This window comes from Hippoglossus stenolepis, chromosome 9, assembly GCF_022539355.2.
Source record: "Hippoglossus stenolepis isolate QCI-W04-F060 chromosome 9, HSTE1.2, whole genome shotgun sequence".
In the NCBI taxonomy this organism is placed as follows: Eukaryota; Metazoa; Chordata; class Actinopteri; order Pleuronectiformes; family Pleuronectidae; genus Hippoglossus; species Hippoglossus stenolepis.
The window spans coordinates 5,453,380-5,471,060 of NC_061491.1; the positions used below are offsets into that span (position 1 = coordinate 5,453,380).

Genomic DNA, 17,681 nt, shown 5'->3' on the forward strand with positions numbered 1-17,681 from the left:
ACAAAAGATTTGTTATCAGACCAATGAAAACAAACCAGTTACATGGTACAGAAATTGACAAGGATTTGTCATCAAGTTACTTCCATAAATGATATAGTTCTTATTATTTACTGTACAGATTTTAGATTTTAATTTCATAATTATTTAGTAAATATACAGTGTTTCAATTCTTCAGGTGGACAACCTCCAAACAACCAACCAAAAAGTACTGACACCAGCCTCCTAAACATTCTTAAACCAGGAAAACTGACAAGAACATAACAATGTGTTCAAATCCTTTAATCATGACATAATAAATGCAGCTCTATGTTTAATACAAAATAAAGTTTAAAATGTGCAGTTTGTTCTCACCAAGAAGCACAACTAGAGGAAACTACTTTTCGCAAGATTCAGAAAAGCAATTTCATGGTAAAATCTTTAAATAACTTAATTACATCTGGTATGAAAAGTGTTGTGCAAAAATGTACATACATACATAATACCTAAATTAAAAAATAAAACAACTCGGTGACATTGTGGAAATGATATAGTTCTCACTGCTGTCAGCAAATGGTGAGTTTCTTTGTGTCTGTCCATGCTCCTCTGCAGGCAGATTGAGATCCACAGATCCATATTGCATTAAACTAGTTTTGTCATTTGATGCACAATGTCACACTTCAGGGCATTAATTACCTGAGACTCTCAAAACACGACAGCTCCTGTTTTCCCTGTTGATAGACTCATTTAAATAAATCGTGACCGAGAGGAGAGTGAGAATTCTTTACAAGGCAGGTAGAGGCGAGAGGGCGGCTACAGAAGGACCCCTTCAGACTTCAGCACTAAGCACAACTGAGAAACAGCATCAGCCCTGAATTATAAACACTGTGTTGTAGTGTTTCCTATTCTAGGTTTGAGTCCCACATTTCATCCACTGTAGTTTCACAGGTCTACAAATCCTCTGCTCACATATTTCAATAGATTCTATCTATTAGCCAACTGCAGCCGTTAAAATTCAACAAACAATACAATTCCTTTTAACTATCATCTGCTTGTGTGAAAAGAAACCAAAAACTTTGACTCTAGATGTTCCAGGTGTTAATCTATCAGAGGTCAAGTTCAAGAGGGTGTAAGCATTCTGCAGCGTGTGTGTTTCTAGAGAGCAGTCCGACTTGGTAGCACCGGAGGGAATAGTCCAAGGGATCAGCTGACAGGTGTCCAGGTATGGAGACCTGCAGCCGTGAGAGGTCAAAAACAATGATGAGCCGAGGAAGAGTGAAATCCAAATCCACCACCATCATCATCATCGCTGTCCATCAACTCTCCTTAAAGATCAACAGGATATCTTCATCTGTCCCGTAGCTTCGCCGAGCCTCCTCGAAGTTAGTGACGCTGGTGCAGCACACCCCTAGGATCACACACACACACAAACACACACACAGTTAGAGGATTATAGTCACGCTGGCTCTATAGAGGGTTAATGTTGGTCTTCTGTTTGGTCCAAACTTTGGCTAAATTTCCATTGAATGTCATACAAATATTCACTGTTTCCAGATACAAACATAGGTGACCTCCTGATATGGAGATTCAAGGTTTTGAGTGAAATATCTCAACAGCTACATGTACAGACACATGCTAACCCAAGGATGAGATGTTATTGTAGCAGTGAGGAGAAAATTAAATCCACAGAATGGCCCTTTACACCTGAAGAGGAAAAGAAGGAGGGGCAAGGGAGATGATAAACTGGACACACCTGTGAGGGGGAAATCAAGCAAAGGCTGCATGGAAGAGAACTGAGGAGGGAGAGCAACTGAAGGAAGGAGATAGTTGTAAAGATAAACCAGTCTCTGGACATATGTGCTAAAAGAGGAAGAAAAGTGACTAAAATCAAAGGAAATAGTGGCAGTAGATCACAGAACCGGCTGGTTTCTCCCAATTTTCTTGGGACAAAGAGACAAATGAGCTGATCCCTGGAGCCTGATGAAGTGGATTCATGCAGGATGTCTGACCTGCTCAGTTTGGGCCGTGTCTTCTCTGTCCCGGTTGAACTACAACAGCTAAGTCTGTCTCCATACTGAAATTCTCTTGGCTTCCCCTATTCTGTTTGCTTCTTGTTAATTCACCCCTCATCTTTCACTTCGGAGATTAAAGGACCCCCTCAAACACACACATTACCATCATGTTCCACTCTCATTGGACATTAACTCCCCTCTCCAACACACACACCCCTCCACTGATCGGACTATGAAGAACCGAACACAGTACAACATACGAACCGTTTCCCCCTGAACACCCTCCCCACACACACATAATCTCATACATCATCTGAACTCAGATTACTCAAAGATCACCAATTATCTGGAGTCCTTCTTTCATTTGTTTAATTAATGGACACCGAGGACTCAGTGAGGTTGAATGATAGTGAATGCCGGTCTTGATGTTGCCGGCCGGCTGTTCACACGGGACGAGCATTTCTCCGCTGGTCAGCCCGCGATTCACTCACATGTGGCATTTGTCTGGATCGTTGGGACTGGGAGGCTGCAGCAGCTGCTCTGGCGCGACCGCTCTCTCAAATGCGTGAGCTGGAATTTGTGTCAACGCCACACAGCCAGCAGTGTGGAAGACTTCCGCAGTGTTCAGCACTACTGTAACACTGGCACAAACACACAGAGCCCCCACTGCTACGCCGGGTTTACACGGACGCGGAAGGCCGCTGCGAGGCAGCGCAGCGCCGTTTCGAAGCGTGCAGCCGCCTGGCTGTTCACACGGACGAGCATTTCTCCGCTGGTCAGCCCCATAGACTGTATATATAAGGTCAGCCCGCGATTCTGCTTTCTCCGCTTGTTGTTGTACCCATTGAATGTCGGGGTTCGGGGTAAATGATGGTCTTCATAGCCCCCCCACCCCTCTCTTTCTCTCTCTGTCTGTCTGCTTGTGTGCTTGTAGTGGATGGGCAGAGGGGACATTTAATTATGTGATTGGGAAAATTAAAACTCCAGGACAACAGAAGGGCATACAAAGTATGGGATGCATATTTGATAATTTATATCATATAAAATATGTAATTTATATCGTTTAAAATCATGGGGGAGAGGGGAGCTGGCTCATTAGCATTTAAAAGGAACAGGCACTCAAAACAGGTCGCTCTGTGGAGGGCTGTTTTAGACAGGGTAAAAAGGGTGCTGTTTTATATGATCCTTGTGGTATTTTGACCAAAGTATGTTACAGACATTTCATTAAGACCCCAAGGAACCATATCAACTTGTGGTAAAATGGGCATGCTATGTCCCCTTTAAATTAATTGAAAAGTCAAGAAGCCCTGTCTGGCGCCCAACTCTCTTTTGTTTAGACAATTTAAAAAATCTACGCTACTTTATAACTTGATGACTGCTTAACGTTTCCTCTAGTGTCCTCATCTCTAACTACGAATTAGTCCAATACTGTTGTTCATGTCTAACCAGTAAAACCAATCACAATTCAGTCAGCCTCAGTCATACGTTTGCCTTTAGTGGTAACTATGCATGGCAGGCATATGTTTGGGTTCCTTCATATGCTGCTGTACATCTAGATCTAGTAAGAGGGTGAATAGGGGGAATTTGTGTGATCTGGGACACTTTTTGCAATTTTGACTTCAACGACTTATAAATTGATGTCTGTTTTACACATTAGATCAAAGTATTATAACTTTCTGTAATCCTTAAGATGTTTTCTAACCCTACCAGGAGAAATAATGGATATATCATACTCAGAGGAGACATGGCACAGTGTTCAGTGTTCTTTGTGCCAAAAAAGAAAAATCTGCCTGAACTTGATAATCTGGGACAGGGCACTTTTTAATCTGGGACACTTGTATTAGGCTTTAATACAGCTCCATATAAGGTATTGCAGCAACAAAATAATTGTTGTGCTTTTTCTCTGAAGACAAATTGCCAAGCAGGAAGTGATTTTTTTTTTTTGGCGGAGGGCAGCATCCGCTGCTCCCGTGTCTGTGGCTCTGTCTGATATGGTAAACTAAAAATAATCCATTTTCAACATGATCTGGAAGGGATTTGGGATTTTCATTTTAGATTAATCTGTGGATTGTTTTTAGATGAATTGATTACATATTTAGTTTTCTGTGTCTGCAAATATTGATTATCTTTATCAATATATTTTTCCAGTTATCTTAGCCTAAAGCTGGAGACATTGTTTTATGTTTGGTTAGTTAAAAAACCAAATGTTATGCAATGTACAAACAAGTAAGAGACGAAAGCAAAATATCCTCCCATTTGAAAAGAACTAGGAACTGCAAATGTTTAACTTTTTTTTACGATGAAACTTGTTGGTAATTTTTTTTGTCTGTAAACTAATAAACAAGAATTAGGGCAAGTGCTGATATAACTGGTGACACCATCTATTGATATATATTCAAAAATGTGAATGGCAACTTTTCCTGTACTCCACTGATACTGTAATTTTTTAAATTTAAACATGATATTCATCTTGTGCTTTAGACATATGGGATTACTCACTGTCAGAATACGCAGGGTTGTTGTAGTAAATACAGCCTGTGGTCCTGTTGAAGCCGCACACTACCACAAAGTGACCCTGGTACTCTGGCTTCCTGCAGAAACACTTCTGACCCACGGGCAGGAAGCAACAATATTTGACAGGCGAGGAGCACAGCTCACATGTCAAGACGACAGCGTTCACCAGCACTATGGCAACGTGGCCCTGCTCCAGATGGGACTGGATTTCCTCAATGGTTACTGAACTGTAGAGTGAGATAACCACAGACACATTTGACATGTTAGGTTTACTCTGGGTAAATCAAAAACCGGCCACTTGTCCAAGTGAATAATGATTAACAGATCACTCACCATTTCCTCACCACCACACCTTTGCTCTCTGCTTTTAAGAAGAGCTCATTCACTCGGTCTTCTTCGGTGTCAAAATGCTTCTTATAGAAGGACTGCAAACCACACCAAGGGAAACCAAAAACAGTGTCAGACACAAACTCACAGCTGTTTAGGTCAGTACTGACAGCTAAGTCTCAGTTAAGTACCTGATTCTTAAAACCCTTATCAACGCCCAGAGTCTGTGTGCAAAAGCAGTGTTTGATTCCTAGATGGCCCATGAGGTACGCCAGGTCAATGGTCCACACACTCTCTGTTAGCTTCAGCTCCCAGCATGCTCTCTGAAACTCCTCGTCATCGACCGGGTGGAGGTACCTGCAAGATCAGATATTTTGAGACTGTAAATCTATATGGGTTAACTATAGCAGTGGTTCTCAAATAGCACACTGCCAGGGGGTCCGTGAAAAGCTTATTTATAAGATCATACATAAGGTTATTCAATATTGACGTGGTGTAAATATTTTAACACACGACTATTCCCTCTCTAAGACGTTTAACTTGTGTTGTTCTTTCACATAACTTAGTGGAACTGTAAACAAGGCTATGGCAAATTATTCCTGGGGACATGCATGAGAAAGTCACTGGAATATCTTCTCTCTTGGCTGAGTAACCTCTGGACCCTTCTGTGTGACAGTTCAGAGAAACTAGGAGGTAGGGCTTCAGTATGATGTTTTTTCTGAACACATTTAGCACATAGAGCTAAGTTATTGACCTTGTATTAGTTATCATAGTTTGTATGTTAGTAGCTCCATGTGGACTCACTTCAGCACCATCCTGGAGCAGGCTAACCCACAGTCCCAGTGGTACAGCTGCCGAATGACCGGTACATTCAGCAGGATGGCATCCTCTGGGAAAACAAGGTTATTATTATTACCCCTCACACATTAAGTTAAGTGCTAAAGGGCGCTGCTTTAAAAACACCACTGTTAGCTTAATGTAATCCAGTATTTGAGGTGTTAACATGAGTTCGTGTCACTCACCTGTCATTCTGTTGTTTTCTTTCTGAGAAACTAGCTAACTGTCACAGGCTGGTCAGTCTTATTCAGAGGTTTTACACCGGCACTGGGTTTCTTCATCGATGCTAACTAGAAGAGACCAGCTGCCCAAATGCAAACTTAGCTTAACTTAGCTACCAGGCTAACACTATGCACGAGCCTGTTCTCTGGTTCCCTGCTCACACAGCGAAGCTCTGCCCTCGACACACGCCACTGTCAGACATACAGTTACTTTTCAACTACACAATTATGCGATCAAAATAAAGACAGTCCCAATATTAGTCAGTTCTGTGGCTGCGCTTCTATCTCTAGCTGTGTTAGTCTCTCTCTGTTGTTTGCTAGCACACAACAAGCATCTGATGTGTGGGTGTCAAATGAAGCTATGCTGCCCCCGTGCGGCGCGGAGGAGTCACCCCTGAATCTGTGACAGGTCATTACAGGATACTTAGTCACATCTCTCCCAGTTTTATTTAAGAACTCATATGATGATGAAGACAGTTGTGATTTAAGGCAGGTTTGGATTATGCTGCAGAACAACGTCCCCATGTTGAAGTTACTGAGTTCCGTAGGTGGTGCCCATTGACATCTGTGTTATAAACATAGAGATAAACAGATGAACTCAGGAGTAGTCATTGGCTGAATGATAACTGCATCCAGCAGTGAAGAATGTATTCATGTGAAACTGAAGAATTAGTTACTCACTGATTCAGCCTCAGCATCATCACTCAGATGTGTGATTTTATGTCGACTGTAAAGATCTCTTTTCTTCGTGCATGTCAACATGAACCAGTCACAAACCATGGGAACCTGAAGTCAAATCATTAAAACGCATGCATTTCTGTGTATCATCACATTTTCCAGAGAGAGTGTGCCCCCCCATGTTGCATCACTGAACATCTTTACTCACCAAACTGAGGAAGGACAAGGCCGCACCCAAGTTCACTATAGTCGGAACAATTCCAAATTTTCCAGCCTGCAAGACAAAGAAATCACCCCAGAGTATTCTCAATGCTAAACAACACAAGTTAGGAATATGGACATTGCAATACAAGATATATTCAGTCCTCACTGTTCCAAATACAATGACGTCAAACCGGATCCCATATGCTTTAATTAAGGTCCTGGTGTCCTCTCCATCTGGGGTTTTGTAATATTTGGCAAACCTAAAAAAAAAAGGGTTAGGGTAATTAAATCAAGCAGCACCAACATTACACTCAGAGATAAACAGATTTCATAAATATAAGTCTGTATGTAAGTGTTAATATGACTGTATTTTCAACAACATCCATGAATTATTCTTTGGGAAAACTGTAAAATGTAGACGGATCCCCCCCTTTTTGTCCAGATCTTTGCCGAGAAATTAGACCGGTTCTTCCCTGACCCATGTTCCATCCTTCCACCGAGTTTTATGCAAATTAGTTTTGTAGTTTGTGAATAATCCTGCAACAAACAAAGGGATGGGGACAAAAACACAACCTCCTTGGCAGACGTAATAAGGCTGTGTAAAAATGAGCATCACCTGAAGTTGTATCCAGGGGCCACATTTCTGACAGGGTGTTTGTCATCTAGTCTGTGGAAGCTGTACTTGGGGTAACACTTCCCTGCCCAAAAGTCCAGGTCACAGCTCCAGTCAATAATAATACCAATGACACCACCCTGTGAAAATATACAACAAGTTGCTGTGTTTACGTGTAGACAAACAGATGCCGTAATTATTCCTGGAAGAGCTGAAAGTCAAGGGAAATAGGAGATGAGTATGTGTGGAGGGGTGAATTACGCAATAATGAAAAATTTGAAAAATGGTCATTATATTAGAACCTTCAGAGCCACGTCTTGAAAATCCTCTCCAGCCTCTGACACAATGTGTTTGAGGCGGAATATGGGGCAGTCAGGGTCTGTTGAATGACTGAACTCACACCTCTTCAGGTACGAGGAGTTGATGTGTGGCAGAATGTTTCTTCTGATGGAGGAAGGAAGAGGTGCAGTACATTTGATATAATGGTATACCATTATGTTTCCATACACTGCACTCATAAGAGCCTGCATTTCTCCGCCATGTCATTCTCTCACCTCCAGATACACTAGACTGACCTGTGAAATTTGAACTTGGGGTATGTTATGCTGTTTTTGATCAACACGGTGAAGTTCTCTGCTGCAGCCAGCAGGGCACGCCTGTGAGACAGGGAATCAACAAGTCATGCAAACCATAGCTACGTTATACTGTGCTTGATTATAAATAATATAAAATTAAATATTTTTTTACTCAGGCAGTTTAGTGTCTATTTCAAGAGGACACCATGAGAGCACTTCACACGTCTGGACAGTTGAGGAATAGTTGACACATAGTCCTGTTTGTATACCTGAGAGCAGAAGAAATGCCTGCTGCTGCTTAGTGTATGATATAACATACATTTACCTGATTCATTTAAGCATTTAAAGCTGATTTGTCAGAGGCCTACCGCTCCCCCGAGGATCACTGAGTCCCACGGTACAGTCACAATCATCCACGCAGGTCGTTGATGGACCTGGAAGCTGAAGAAGAAATGGCCGGTACCTTAATCAGCATACAACATTAATATATCTCTGCTGGTATGAGGCTGGGACGTGTTCATATGTGTTAAAATTCCCAGTGTCAGGAAAGATATTGGCCTGAGCCAGTTAGTTTTTATGTATGCTGGAGAAAATGTATCTGGATCACAGACTTGGACCATGCCAGCACATAGAGACAATAACTTACAAAGATCATAGTGCTGAAGTGATAAAAGTGTTAATTGGTTCGTCAATTTGAAAAGAATCCACAGCAAATGCGATAATTGATAAACGGACAGTACGTTTGATATAAAGGCTTCTGCACCGAAAGCAACCTCTCTTGAGCACGTTGCAAGAAGGTTCTTGGTTCGATTCCCGGTTTGGTCACTGCCTTTCTGTGTGGAGTTTGCATGTTGTTCCTGGGTCTGTGTGGGTTTTCTCTGGGTTCCACGGCTTCCTCCCACAATCCAAAGACATGCAGTTTGGAGTTGATAGGGAGACTTTGAATTGTCCATATATGTGGGTGTGACTGGTTATTTGTCTTTATATGTTGGTCCTGCAATACGCTGCTGACCTGTCCACGTTGACATTTAGACTTGTCTTAGCTGGAATAGCAAAGGTGTATTTCTATTCTGTGAACACAGGCTTTTTTCTGTTAAACTCTAACAGGAGTCAGTGGGCCTGCACCAAAGCATTGGATAAAACTTGACCCAATCATGGTGCTGCAAGGAAAGTCAGGGGAAAACCAAAATTCTTTCTGAGTGCCACTGTAGCACATGTTATGACAATCCATCATAGTTGGGACATTTCTCTCAAATCCACAAAGGTAAACATCACAATGGCTCAGGAAGAAAAGTCAGAGGATCACAAAAGTCATTAAGATTCATCCCCAGGGGACAATGAAAGTCTGTGTAAACTTTAACAACAATCCATCCAATGGTTCCTGACAGGTTGTTGATTTTAGGACTGGACTGATAATGCCAACCCCAGAGCTCTGCTGCCAGCGTGGCTAATCAAACATGTTCTGGTTATAGCTTTCCATATGTGAAGATTACATCCTCCTCATTTGCATGTCTTTGGGTTTTGTTCTGCCCGTTGGAGAAAACCGGAAATGTAAAGATGCCCGACTTCATACTGTACAGTACTGGTATTTATTTGAATACACAGGACTACCTTTATACAAGGAAAGTCATATTTATGCAAAGCCTATGCAAACACATTGTGCTGCAGTAGCAGCTCCTCTACAGAACGTTTGTTGAACTGAGAAGATGAATTGATATTAATGTGAATATTGTAATTTGAAAAGATCCTACGTGTTTTTTTTGGAAGATATCGGGGTGGTAGATCTCAGTTTATGTTTGGAATTCGAATGTGATCTTGGGCTTGAAAAGGTTGGTGTCCACTGCTGTATGAACTCTCTTTATATTATATGCTGCTGTTAGACATCCGCTGAACTCTGGCTCATCTCCTGACATTATCAGGAGGGGCTGTAGATAATGATGCAAATGTCCAAGTGAGAGGTTTTGAACTTTCTTTAGAGTTTCCCCTGCCAGCCCTTTAGTAAAGACTCTGGATATTGTCCAAGTGAGGCCAAGTGGAAAAACAGATGAAGATCCTCTGGAGGATTGAATAAGGCCTTGCTGTGTTGAAGACGTTTGTAACATACGACGTAAAAATAATGAGAAAAGTAAAAGAATACAAATACCTCAGGATGAAATAGAGGGGCCATACAAATAGAAGACATTAAGGAAGGGCCCCACCAGTGTTGATTTGCTGTGGAGGTCACAAAAACATGTGACCTCCACAGCAGAGTTAATGTAACATCCTGCCTCTGCCTGCGGTGCCACCTCTCACTATACGCCCCAGAGATTGTCCTCTTGTTGTGAACGTGCTGGCTAATCTCCTGCTGCTTTGTTCATATGTGAAAGACAAAAGAGTTCATGTCTGAAAGAGGCTTCAGATAGTTTGCTGACAGTCTTGTCTGCTTATAAACATTTAACACACTTTGGATACAAACACACAACTGAAGTCTCTCCTCACACTAAACTGTTTCATAGGCGTTAGAGCTCATCATATTCTACATGAAGGCAGAAGAAGAAAGAGCCTTGGTCCATAACCATCACAGTCATGACCCTTCATCTAAACTGAACTACTCATGTATCACATGAGGTCGTAACGAACCAGACTCTTTTGAAAAACCTGCCAATTGAAAACTATTTTCTGAAACTCGGTCCACTCTTTAGTGCCTTTTTCATATAACCTAATACATGTTGTCAAGCATCATTTGTATTTAATCAAATCACGCTGCTAACACAGAAGTAAAGCTTTATATCTAGAAACCTTTTGATGAACAAAGCAATTCCAGTTTCACAGAAGAGCCAGTAATGACAATATTAATTAGCTGCAATCCTGACAGATACCGCAAAACTTAACTCCAATGCCATATTCTGAATCAACATCATCCCTAAATTGTCTGAGTATTATGGGATATACCAGGTGACATCCATGCCTCACCTCAGGACAACGTGTTTGCATTTGTTTTGAGGTCATGACCATATTCGTCAACACGAAGAAGGAGTGGTCACCCTGTTAAACAGAAGAGCAGCACATACAGCAGTGAAACACACCGTGTACACCAGTTTCTGTCATATATACTATAGCACAGATGATAACATATAGGATAGAATGTGTTTTCAAATACCTGAGGAGGGATTACATAGTCAGCCACATCCCAGAAAAGAGGATCCATGTCAGACGTGTTGGTGAAGGCAAAACCTTTCACTTTGGTGGTGACACTACTGATGACAGAGTCTGTCTCCTGGTAGGCTTTCTGCACTACACACACATACCTGCAGGTTTACAGCACAGTCACATTTTAACAATTTATCATTGACCCAAATCCAACCCAGAGCAATGTTCCCCCATTGATTTTTGTCATTACTTACCCCACCACATACAGCACCACCAGGAGCTGGGTGAGCCTGAACACACATCCCACCCCGAAGTGTGGAATAACCAGAGTTTTAGGTGTTTCATAATCAAACACGTAATGCAGAGAGTCCTGGCACCAGTCCGCAGTCCTGCTCATTGCTGCACACTATGGACTGGGTAATAACGATAAGTGTACAGAGGTGCCTTTATTCAAATCATTGTATTCAAATCAAATTCACTATCTTTAGATTAGATTTTAAACATGGTGGACTTTGGACAGGAGCTTTGACTGTAATATAATGCGTTTGTATAGAGCTGATCAGAATACAACACATTCAATGGAGATAGTGAATTTCATGGCTATTGTTTTCATTTCATATTCATTTTCCAGCAGTAATTTGTACATGTGTGTTACAAGTGTAGAGGATACTGAAGTATTACAATAGTACATTTCTACCTCCCACATTTTCTTTGTCCTTCTAACGCTGTTTTGTGTGTCACAGTGTATCACGTTTAATCGTAAAAAAAAATGGCCTCCAACCTCCACCTAAAGGATCTCCACAGTCTGTGTGGTGGTTTTGTGTCTTTATGGTCTCTCTTGTCTCTTTGTGGAGTATTGTGTCTATTTGATGTGGCTTTGTGATTTTATTTAATTTTCCTCTTTTTGTAGTTTGTGTCACTTTGTGGTTGTTTGGTGTCTCTGGTGGTTTAAGACTCTGTGATATGTGACAACAGAACGGATTCCCATTAAACTTTGTGGAAGGCTGGAGTACAGGTCAGGGAAAAAAAACATTACATTTTGGTGCGATTCAGATCGGGAGCAGATCCAGGAATTCTTTTCCACTTTCTTTAACATTGCGACATACAGCAAACACAATGAAACCTTTGTTTCAACAACTCGCCACACATTTACATGTCACTGTCAGATACTCGCACTGCAAACTTGGACTCAACACTTGTAAAACCAAGGCTGCACATGAGAGAAGGCATTAGCTGAAACATTTGTGCTTATTCTGCAATGTAAATAAAATTTGCAACACTAAAACAGTGAGAACACTAAAATATTCTTGTTTAAAATATTTATTCTGTCAGTCTTACCACCACAATTCTGTTTTTAAGATTACTTTTCTGCACAATTTAATATCAGTGTTAGTGTGGCTCTATTTTTTTAAAATGCCCACTTGAGCAATGGAGTCCAAGCATATACAGTAGCTGACGCTTGCTTCAACAAAATATAGTCCAGGTTCTTCGTTTTAAAAGTTTTACTGAAAGATTTCGTTTTAAATACAAAATAAAAAAATTATGACAAAGTACTTAAAACACAGTAAGAATATCAAGAACTGTGGGTAGGAATATAACCATGATCAAAGGCTAGTGTGCACTCAAAGCTCCATAGTTCCCAATAAATGTTCTTACACAGGCAGCATATTAAACCATTTAACAATCAGAAGGCAGGGCTGACTGCAGTCATTATTGGTCCTAATTAAGCATTAGCTGCAATGTAACTATAGACCTGCTCATCCTTAAGTAATCAAACATGTGAAAAATATATTTACAACTATTTTACAAATCAATACTGCGTAAATATTTTGCATGTACTATATTTTTTGAATATTGAAATCTGATTATATATTGGATGGAATTATGTGATAGCATAAAGAAAATGAAACCAACATTGGTTCAGATTCTGTTTTTAATGTCATCACACACACTGACTTTTATGAACACGGGACAGATACAATGTCACTTTGGTCCAATAGTACCTCAGATATTAAGTCTTTATAAAAGAAATTTCCGTTCACATAGACACTTTGGCATCTCAATTGTCACTGGTGTAGCTTGCCTTCAGTAAAATATATCTAAACCCACCCTCAAGTTTTCTATACGTATGAAGTCTCTGTTGTCATATCGATACAGAAAGCCTACAGAAGAATGTATACACAAATATACAAATGGATAATTGTCTGCAATGTTTTTCTTTCATTAAGACAAAGACATGTTAATTCATCAATAAAACTAATGATGCACAGTCATTATGTTTTGTGTTTCAGTGCTGAATATTCAAGTATGATATGAAGGCATCTACAATGTATTCTACAAAAAAAGTGTCCACAGTAAATGAAGCTACAGTTAAATGTAGACTAGGAAAAGTTCCATATTTCATGTCAATGTTCTCCAAGTGAAGTCATCCCTTCAGGGGCTGACACTTCAGGAAACTTGTAATGCAGTCCTTAGCTTAATGCTCCAGCTTCGACTAAACGGTGTCTGTTTTGGATCTGTTAAATTTACGATGACTCATTTAAGTAATGTCCCATCTGAAGGAAAATCTGCATCAGACTGATGGCATCCAACAAATCTTCAAAAAAAACCAATCCACAGATTTCATATTTGGCCAAATTCAAAGTCAATCCCCCCGTCATGTAGGCTGCCTTCGTTTGCGTTATCGAAGCTGTTCTTCCCATGGATCTGTTTGAGGTGCTTGCGAAGAACAGGCTTGTGAGCAAAAACCATGTCGCAGTAGTTGCAGCGGTGGGGCTTGTCCCCACTGTGCAGGTTAAGGTGATCCAACAAAGAACACTTTTGGGTGAAGGTCTTGCCGCAGATTTTACACTGGAAGGGCTTGATGCCGGCATGGACACGCATGTGTCGATGCAGGTTGCCTTTTTGTGTGAAAGTCTTTCCGCACAGGAGGCACATGAAGAGCTTGTGCATCTTGAGGTGGTTGGCGTAGTTCTCCAGCTGGCGGAAGACCCGGGAGCACTTTGGGCACTGGTGGTACCACTGCAGAGGCTTGTCGTAGTTCCTCTGGTGTGCGCTGTGTTTCTCTGCAGGAGGGGACTGAGGAGGGGGGGTGAGCGCGTATTCGGCGATTCCAGGTGGAACCGCCATCTCACTGCTGCGACTGTCCACTGTGGAGTTAATGAGCGAATGCTGGGGCTCAGGTGACTTGAGGGCAGCAGGCGGGCTGGTGGGGAAGTGACCAGTGATGGCGTTCTCTGCTACGTCAGACACAGACTCTACCTTTACTATAGTGATGTCATTCTCCATCATAGCCTGCCTTGGGTGTCTGCTTAATATCTGGAGAGGAGACTTGGGCTCTATAATCACATCATCATCATCATCATCACCATCGTCACCGTCGTCATCAACATCGTCCTCGTCCTCGTCATCACCATTGTTTTCATCCTCAACCTGCTCTACCACCTCCTTCTGCTGACGCACAATCCGCACCTGAGAGCGCCCCAGCTCTCTCTGGGCCTGAGAAGATAAACTTTCATCGTTCTTCTCGCTCCTCATATTAACATCCACCTCCAGGTGGCGCGCTGACTGAGGTTTGATGAACTTGCTGAGGGCCTGAGTGCACTGCTCCACAATGTGACCCATTTGAAGGAAGCTGGCCACCGTCAGGTAATGCACCAGCTCCAGCTCTGGAAACTCCAGCTGGCCTGTGTAGCAGGATAGCAACAGCTGCTGTCCCACCTCCGCCTCCTGGATCATGGAGATCTGGACCTCCCTGGAGTCCTGCTGAAGGATGAACTGGTCTCTCAAGAAAGAAGAGCCGGCAGCAAACACCACCTTATGACCAGGGACCTCCAGCTGGTTGATGCGCACGGTGACGTCACAGAAGCGTCGCTGGTGTCGTAGAAGGTTCATCTTCTGCAGCATCGAGTCCCCAAATGTGGCAAATCGGAACTGCAGGATCACCTGGTTCTGGGCCATCGTGAACTGGAAGCCTGGAGCAGCAGCACACCTGTTAAGAACAAACAGAGACTGTGTGAGAGTGGTCGCCAACCCTTCTATCGCGATCGACTGGTCGATCTCAACAGTCTTTGCTGTCGATCTCTTCGCTGTCGATCACAGCCAGTGTGGACACACTGGCTGTGGTTTTGCCAGCTGTGTGGCAGTGGTCTGTTGTTCACAATGGCAGCTTGTCAGCTACTGGCGGCAGAACTGCTGGTAAATTTACTGCATTTCCTTCAATACAAGTCGGATTATGTATTAAACTACACTAAACACCAGGACACTACGGTATGAAGACGTGCATCTTCCGGTCTTGCGATAACAATCAAAGCCACATTAGAACAAATGAATGGATTCACGAAGCAAAACGCTCGAGTGCTTTTCACTTAGGGAAGTGTTGGAAATACATATGTTTGTGACAAAGACAGATAAACATAGTTGTTGAATCAGAGTAAATAGAGAAATTGATGTTTCACCTGAGCTTTAATTTTTATATGTTGAATTTATGTCACAAAAATAGATGGTTGTAACACTTCCTTTATGCATTGCATAATAATTTGTATTTATTTTTTTAATTGTGAAATATTTGAAGGAGCAGAAGATGCCCGACTTCATACTGTATAGTACTGGTATTTATTTGAATACACAGGACTACCTTTATACAAGGAAATAGTCATATTTATGCAAAGCCTATGCAAACACATTGTGCTGCAGTAGCAGCTCCTCTACAGAACGTTTGTTGAACTGAGAAGATTAATATTGTGCATTGAACAGATACTGTAAATATGAATTGATATTAATGTGAATATTGTAATTTGAAAAGATCCTACGTGTTTTTTTGGGAAGATATCGGGGTGGTAGATCTCAGTTTATGTTTGGAATTCAAATGTGATCTTGGGCTTGAAAAGGTTGGTGTCCACTGCTGTATGAACTCTCTTTATATTATATGCTGCTGTTAGACATCTGCTGAACTCCGGCTCATCTCCTGACATTATCAGGAGGGGCTGTAGATAATGATGCAAATGTCCAAGTGAGAGGTTTTGAACTTTCTTTAGAGTTTCCCCTGCCAGCCCTTTAGTAAAGACTCTGGATATTGTCCAAGTGAGGCCAAGTGGAAAAACAGATGAAGATCCTCTGGAGGATTGAATAAGGCCTTGTTGTGTTGAAGACGTTTGTAACATGCGACGTAAAAATAATGAGAAAAGTAAAAGAATACAAATACCTCAGGATGAAATAGAGGGGCCATACAAATAGAAGACATTAAGGAAGGGCCCCACCAGTGTTGATTTGCTGTGGAGGTCACAAAAACATGTGACCTCCACAGCAGAGTTAATGTAACATCCTGCCTCTGCCTGCGGTGCCACCTCTCACTATACGCCCCAGAGATTCTCCTCTTGTTGTGAACGTGCTGGCTAATCTCCTGCTGCTTTGTTCATATGTGAAAGACAAAAGAGTTCATGTCTGAAAGAGGCTTCAGATAGTTTGCTGACAGTCTTGTCTGCTTATAAACATTTAACACACTTTGGATACGAACACACAACTGAAGTCTCTCCTCACACTAAACTGTTTCATAGGCGTTAGAGCTCATCATATTCTACATGAAGGCAGAAGAAGAAAGAGCCTTGGTCCATAACCATCACAGTCGTGACCCTTCATCTAAACTGAACTACTCATGTATCACATGAGGTCGTAACGAACCAGACTCTTTTGAAAAACCTGCCAATTGAAAACTATTTTCTGAAACTCGGTCCACTCTTTAGTGCATTTTTCATATAACCTAATACATGTTGTCAAGCATCATTTGTATTTAATCAAATCACGCTGCTAACACAGACGTAAAGCTTTATATCTGTTAGCTAGCGGTGTCATTATCGACTAGCATACGAGCTAAAAAGCTAAAGTAATGTTGGACTATGCTCACAACCGAATTACGGCCGATGGCTACAAAGCTGTTCTACCCAAAGTGTCCCTTCAGTTTGCAGATAAACAGGACATGAATGGAAAACTGTCTCATTATACTCACAGACACACACTCAGTTTTCGCTGTCTGAGCTAACTGTGTCAACATTAGCTTAGCAGCAATGCTAACGTCAATAAGCACCGTGTCTCTTCAGAGGGAACTGCGTGGGCCTGAGTCTCACTCTGTGTGTGACAGCAACACTCAACACACTCCGCTATAAAGTGACTGTCTCTGTTGAACCTCAGCTGTAGTCCCATGTCAACACTTCATCACTAATCGCCTCCATACTGTGGCCTGCTCCTCCTCTTTAGCTTTAGCGGACGCCTCAGTCTAGCTGGTAACATTGAACACAGCAGCTAACTAACTAGCTACCGTGTGTATTTACTTCAGTCGGCACAGTAATAAGTGCAGTGTACCTGATACCCAGTGTAAACAAGCGTGTTAGAGGAGGTTTGTTGTCGTAGACACTGACCTGTGTCTGTCTGAGGAGAAGAAGCAGCTGCTCCGGATGTGAAACACATTTAAAGGCCCAGTTCAAATACAGCGCTGATCCCACTGACCTGCCTCAGATCAATACACACTGTTTATAGTCACGTCCCCTCTCATCTTTGATAATGTCAGTCTGAACATGTGATTTCATGACAACAGGGGTCG

At 41.9% G+C, this 17,681-nt stretch overlaps 3 protein-coding genes across 5 annotated transcripts; all 3 read right to left on the reverse strand.

The window, feature by feature from the left end:
• Window positions 1-264: 264 nt before the first annotated feature.
• Window positions 265-6,224, reverse strand: gucd1 (guanylyl cyclase domain containing 1). Its single transcript, XM_035165797.2, has 6 exons — window positions 5,852-6,224; window positions 5,634-5,718; window positions 5,021-5,186; window positions 4,836-4,927; window positions 4,488-4,729; window positions 265-1,384 (listed from the first exon to the last, which is right to left on the reverse strand). Exons 1-6 carry the CDS (start codon window positions 5,856-5,858, stop codon window positions 1,293-1,295), a joined length of 684 nt encoding a protein of 227 aa, XP_035021688.1. The 5' UTR covers window positions 5,859-6,224; the 3' UTR covers window positions 265-1,292.
• Window positions 6,225-6,310: 86 nt separating this feature from the next.
• Window positions 6,311-12,862, reverse strand: p2rx4b (purinergic receptor P2X, ligand-gated ion channel, 4b). The gene is made up of 12 exons (XM_035165794.2): window positions 11,341-12,862; window positions 11,097-11,244; window positions 10,910-10,981; window positions 8,326-8,398; window positions 8,130-8,226; window positions 7,958-8,038; window positions 7,685-7,826; window positions 7,386-7,522; window positions 6,936-7,029; window positions 6,774-6,839; window positions 6,569-6,673; window positions 6,311-6,452 (listed from the first exon to the last, which is right to left on the reverse strand). The coding sequence occupies exons 1-12, from the start codon at window positions 11,481-11,483 to the stop codon at window positions 6,420-6,422; spliced, it is 1,191 nt and encodes a 396-aa protein (XP_035021685.1). The 5' UTR covers window positions 11,484-12,862; the 3' UTR covers window positions 6,311-6,419.
• A 139-nt stretch (window positions 12,863-13,001) lies between these two features.
• zbtb26 (zinc finger and BTB domain containing 26) lies at window positions 13,002-17,646 on the reverse strand. 3 transcript variants are annotated; one of them, XM_035165791.2, is made up of 2 exons: window positions 17,500-17,646; window positions 13,002-15,077 (listed from the first exon to the last, which is right to left on the reverse strand). In XM_035165791.2, exon 2 carries the CDS (start codon window positions 15,044-15,046, stop codon window positions 13,709-13,711), a length of 1,338 nt encoding a protein of 445 aa, XP_035021682.2. In that variant the 5' UTR covers window positions 15,047-15,077; window positions 17,500-17,646; the 3' UTR covers window positions 13,002-13,708. The 3 variants fall into 3 exon arrangements, with proteins under 3 accessions (XP_035021682.2, XP_035021683.2, XP_035021684.2); XM_035165792.2 differs by having other exon boundaries at window positions 17,444-17,543; XM_035165793.2 differs by lacking the exon at window positions 17,500-17,646 and adding an exon at window positions 17,091-17,493.
• Between the last annotated feature and the right edge of the window lie 35 nt (window positions 17,647-17,681).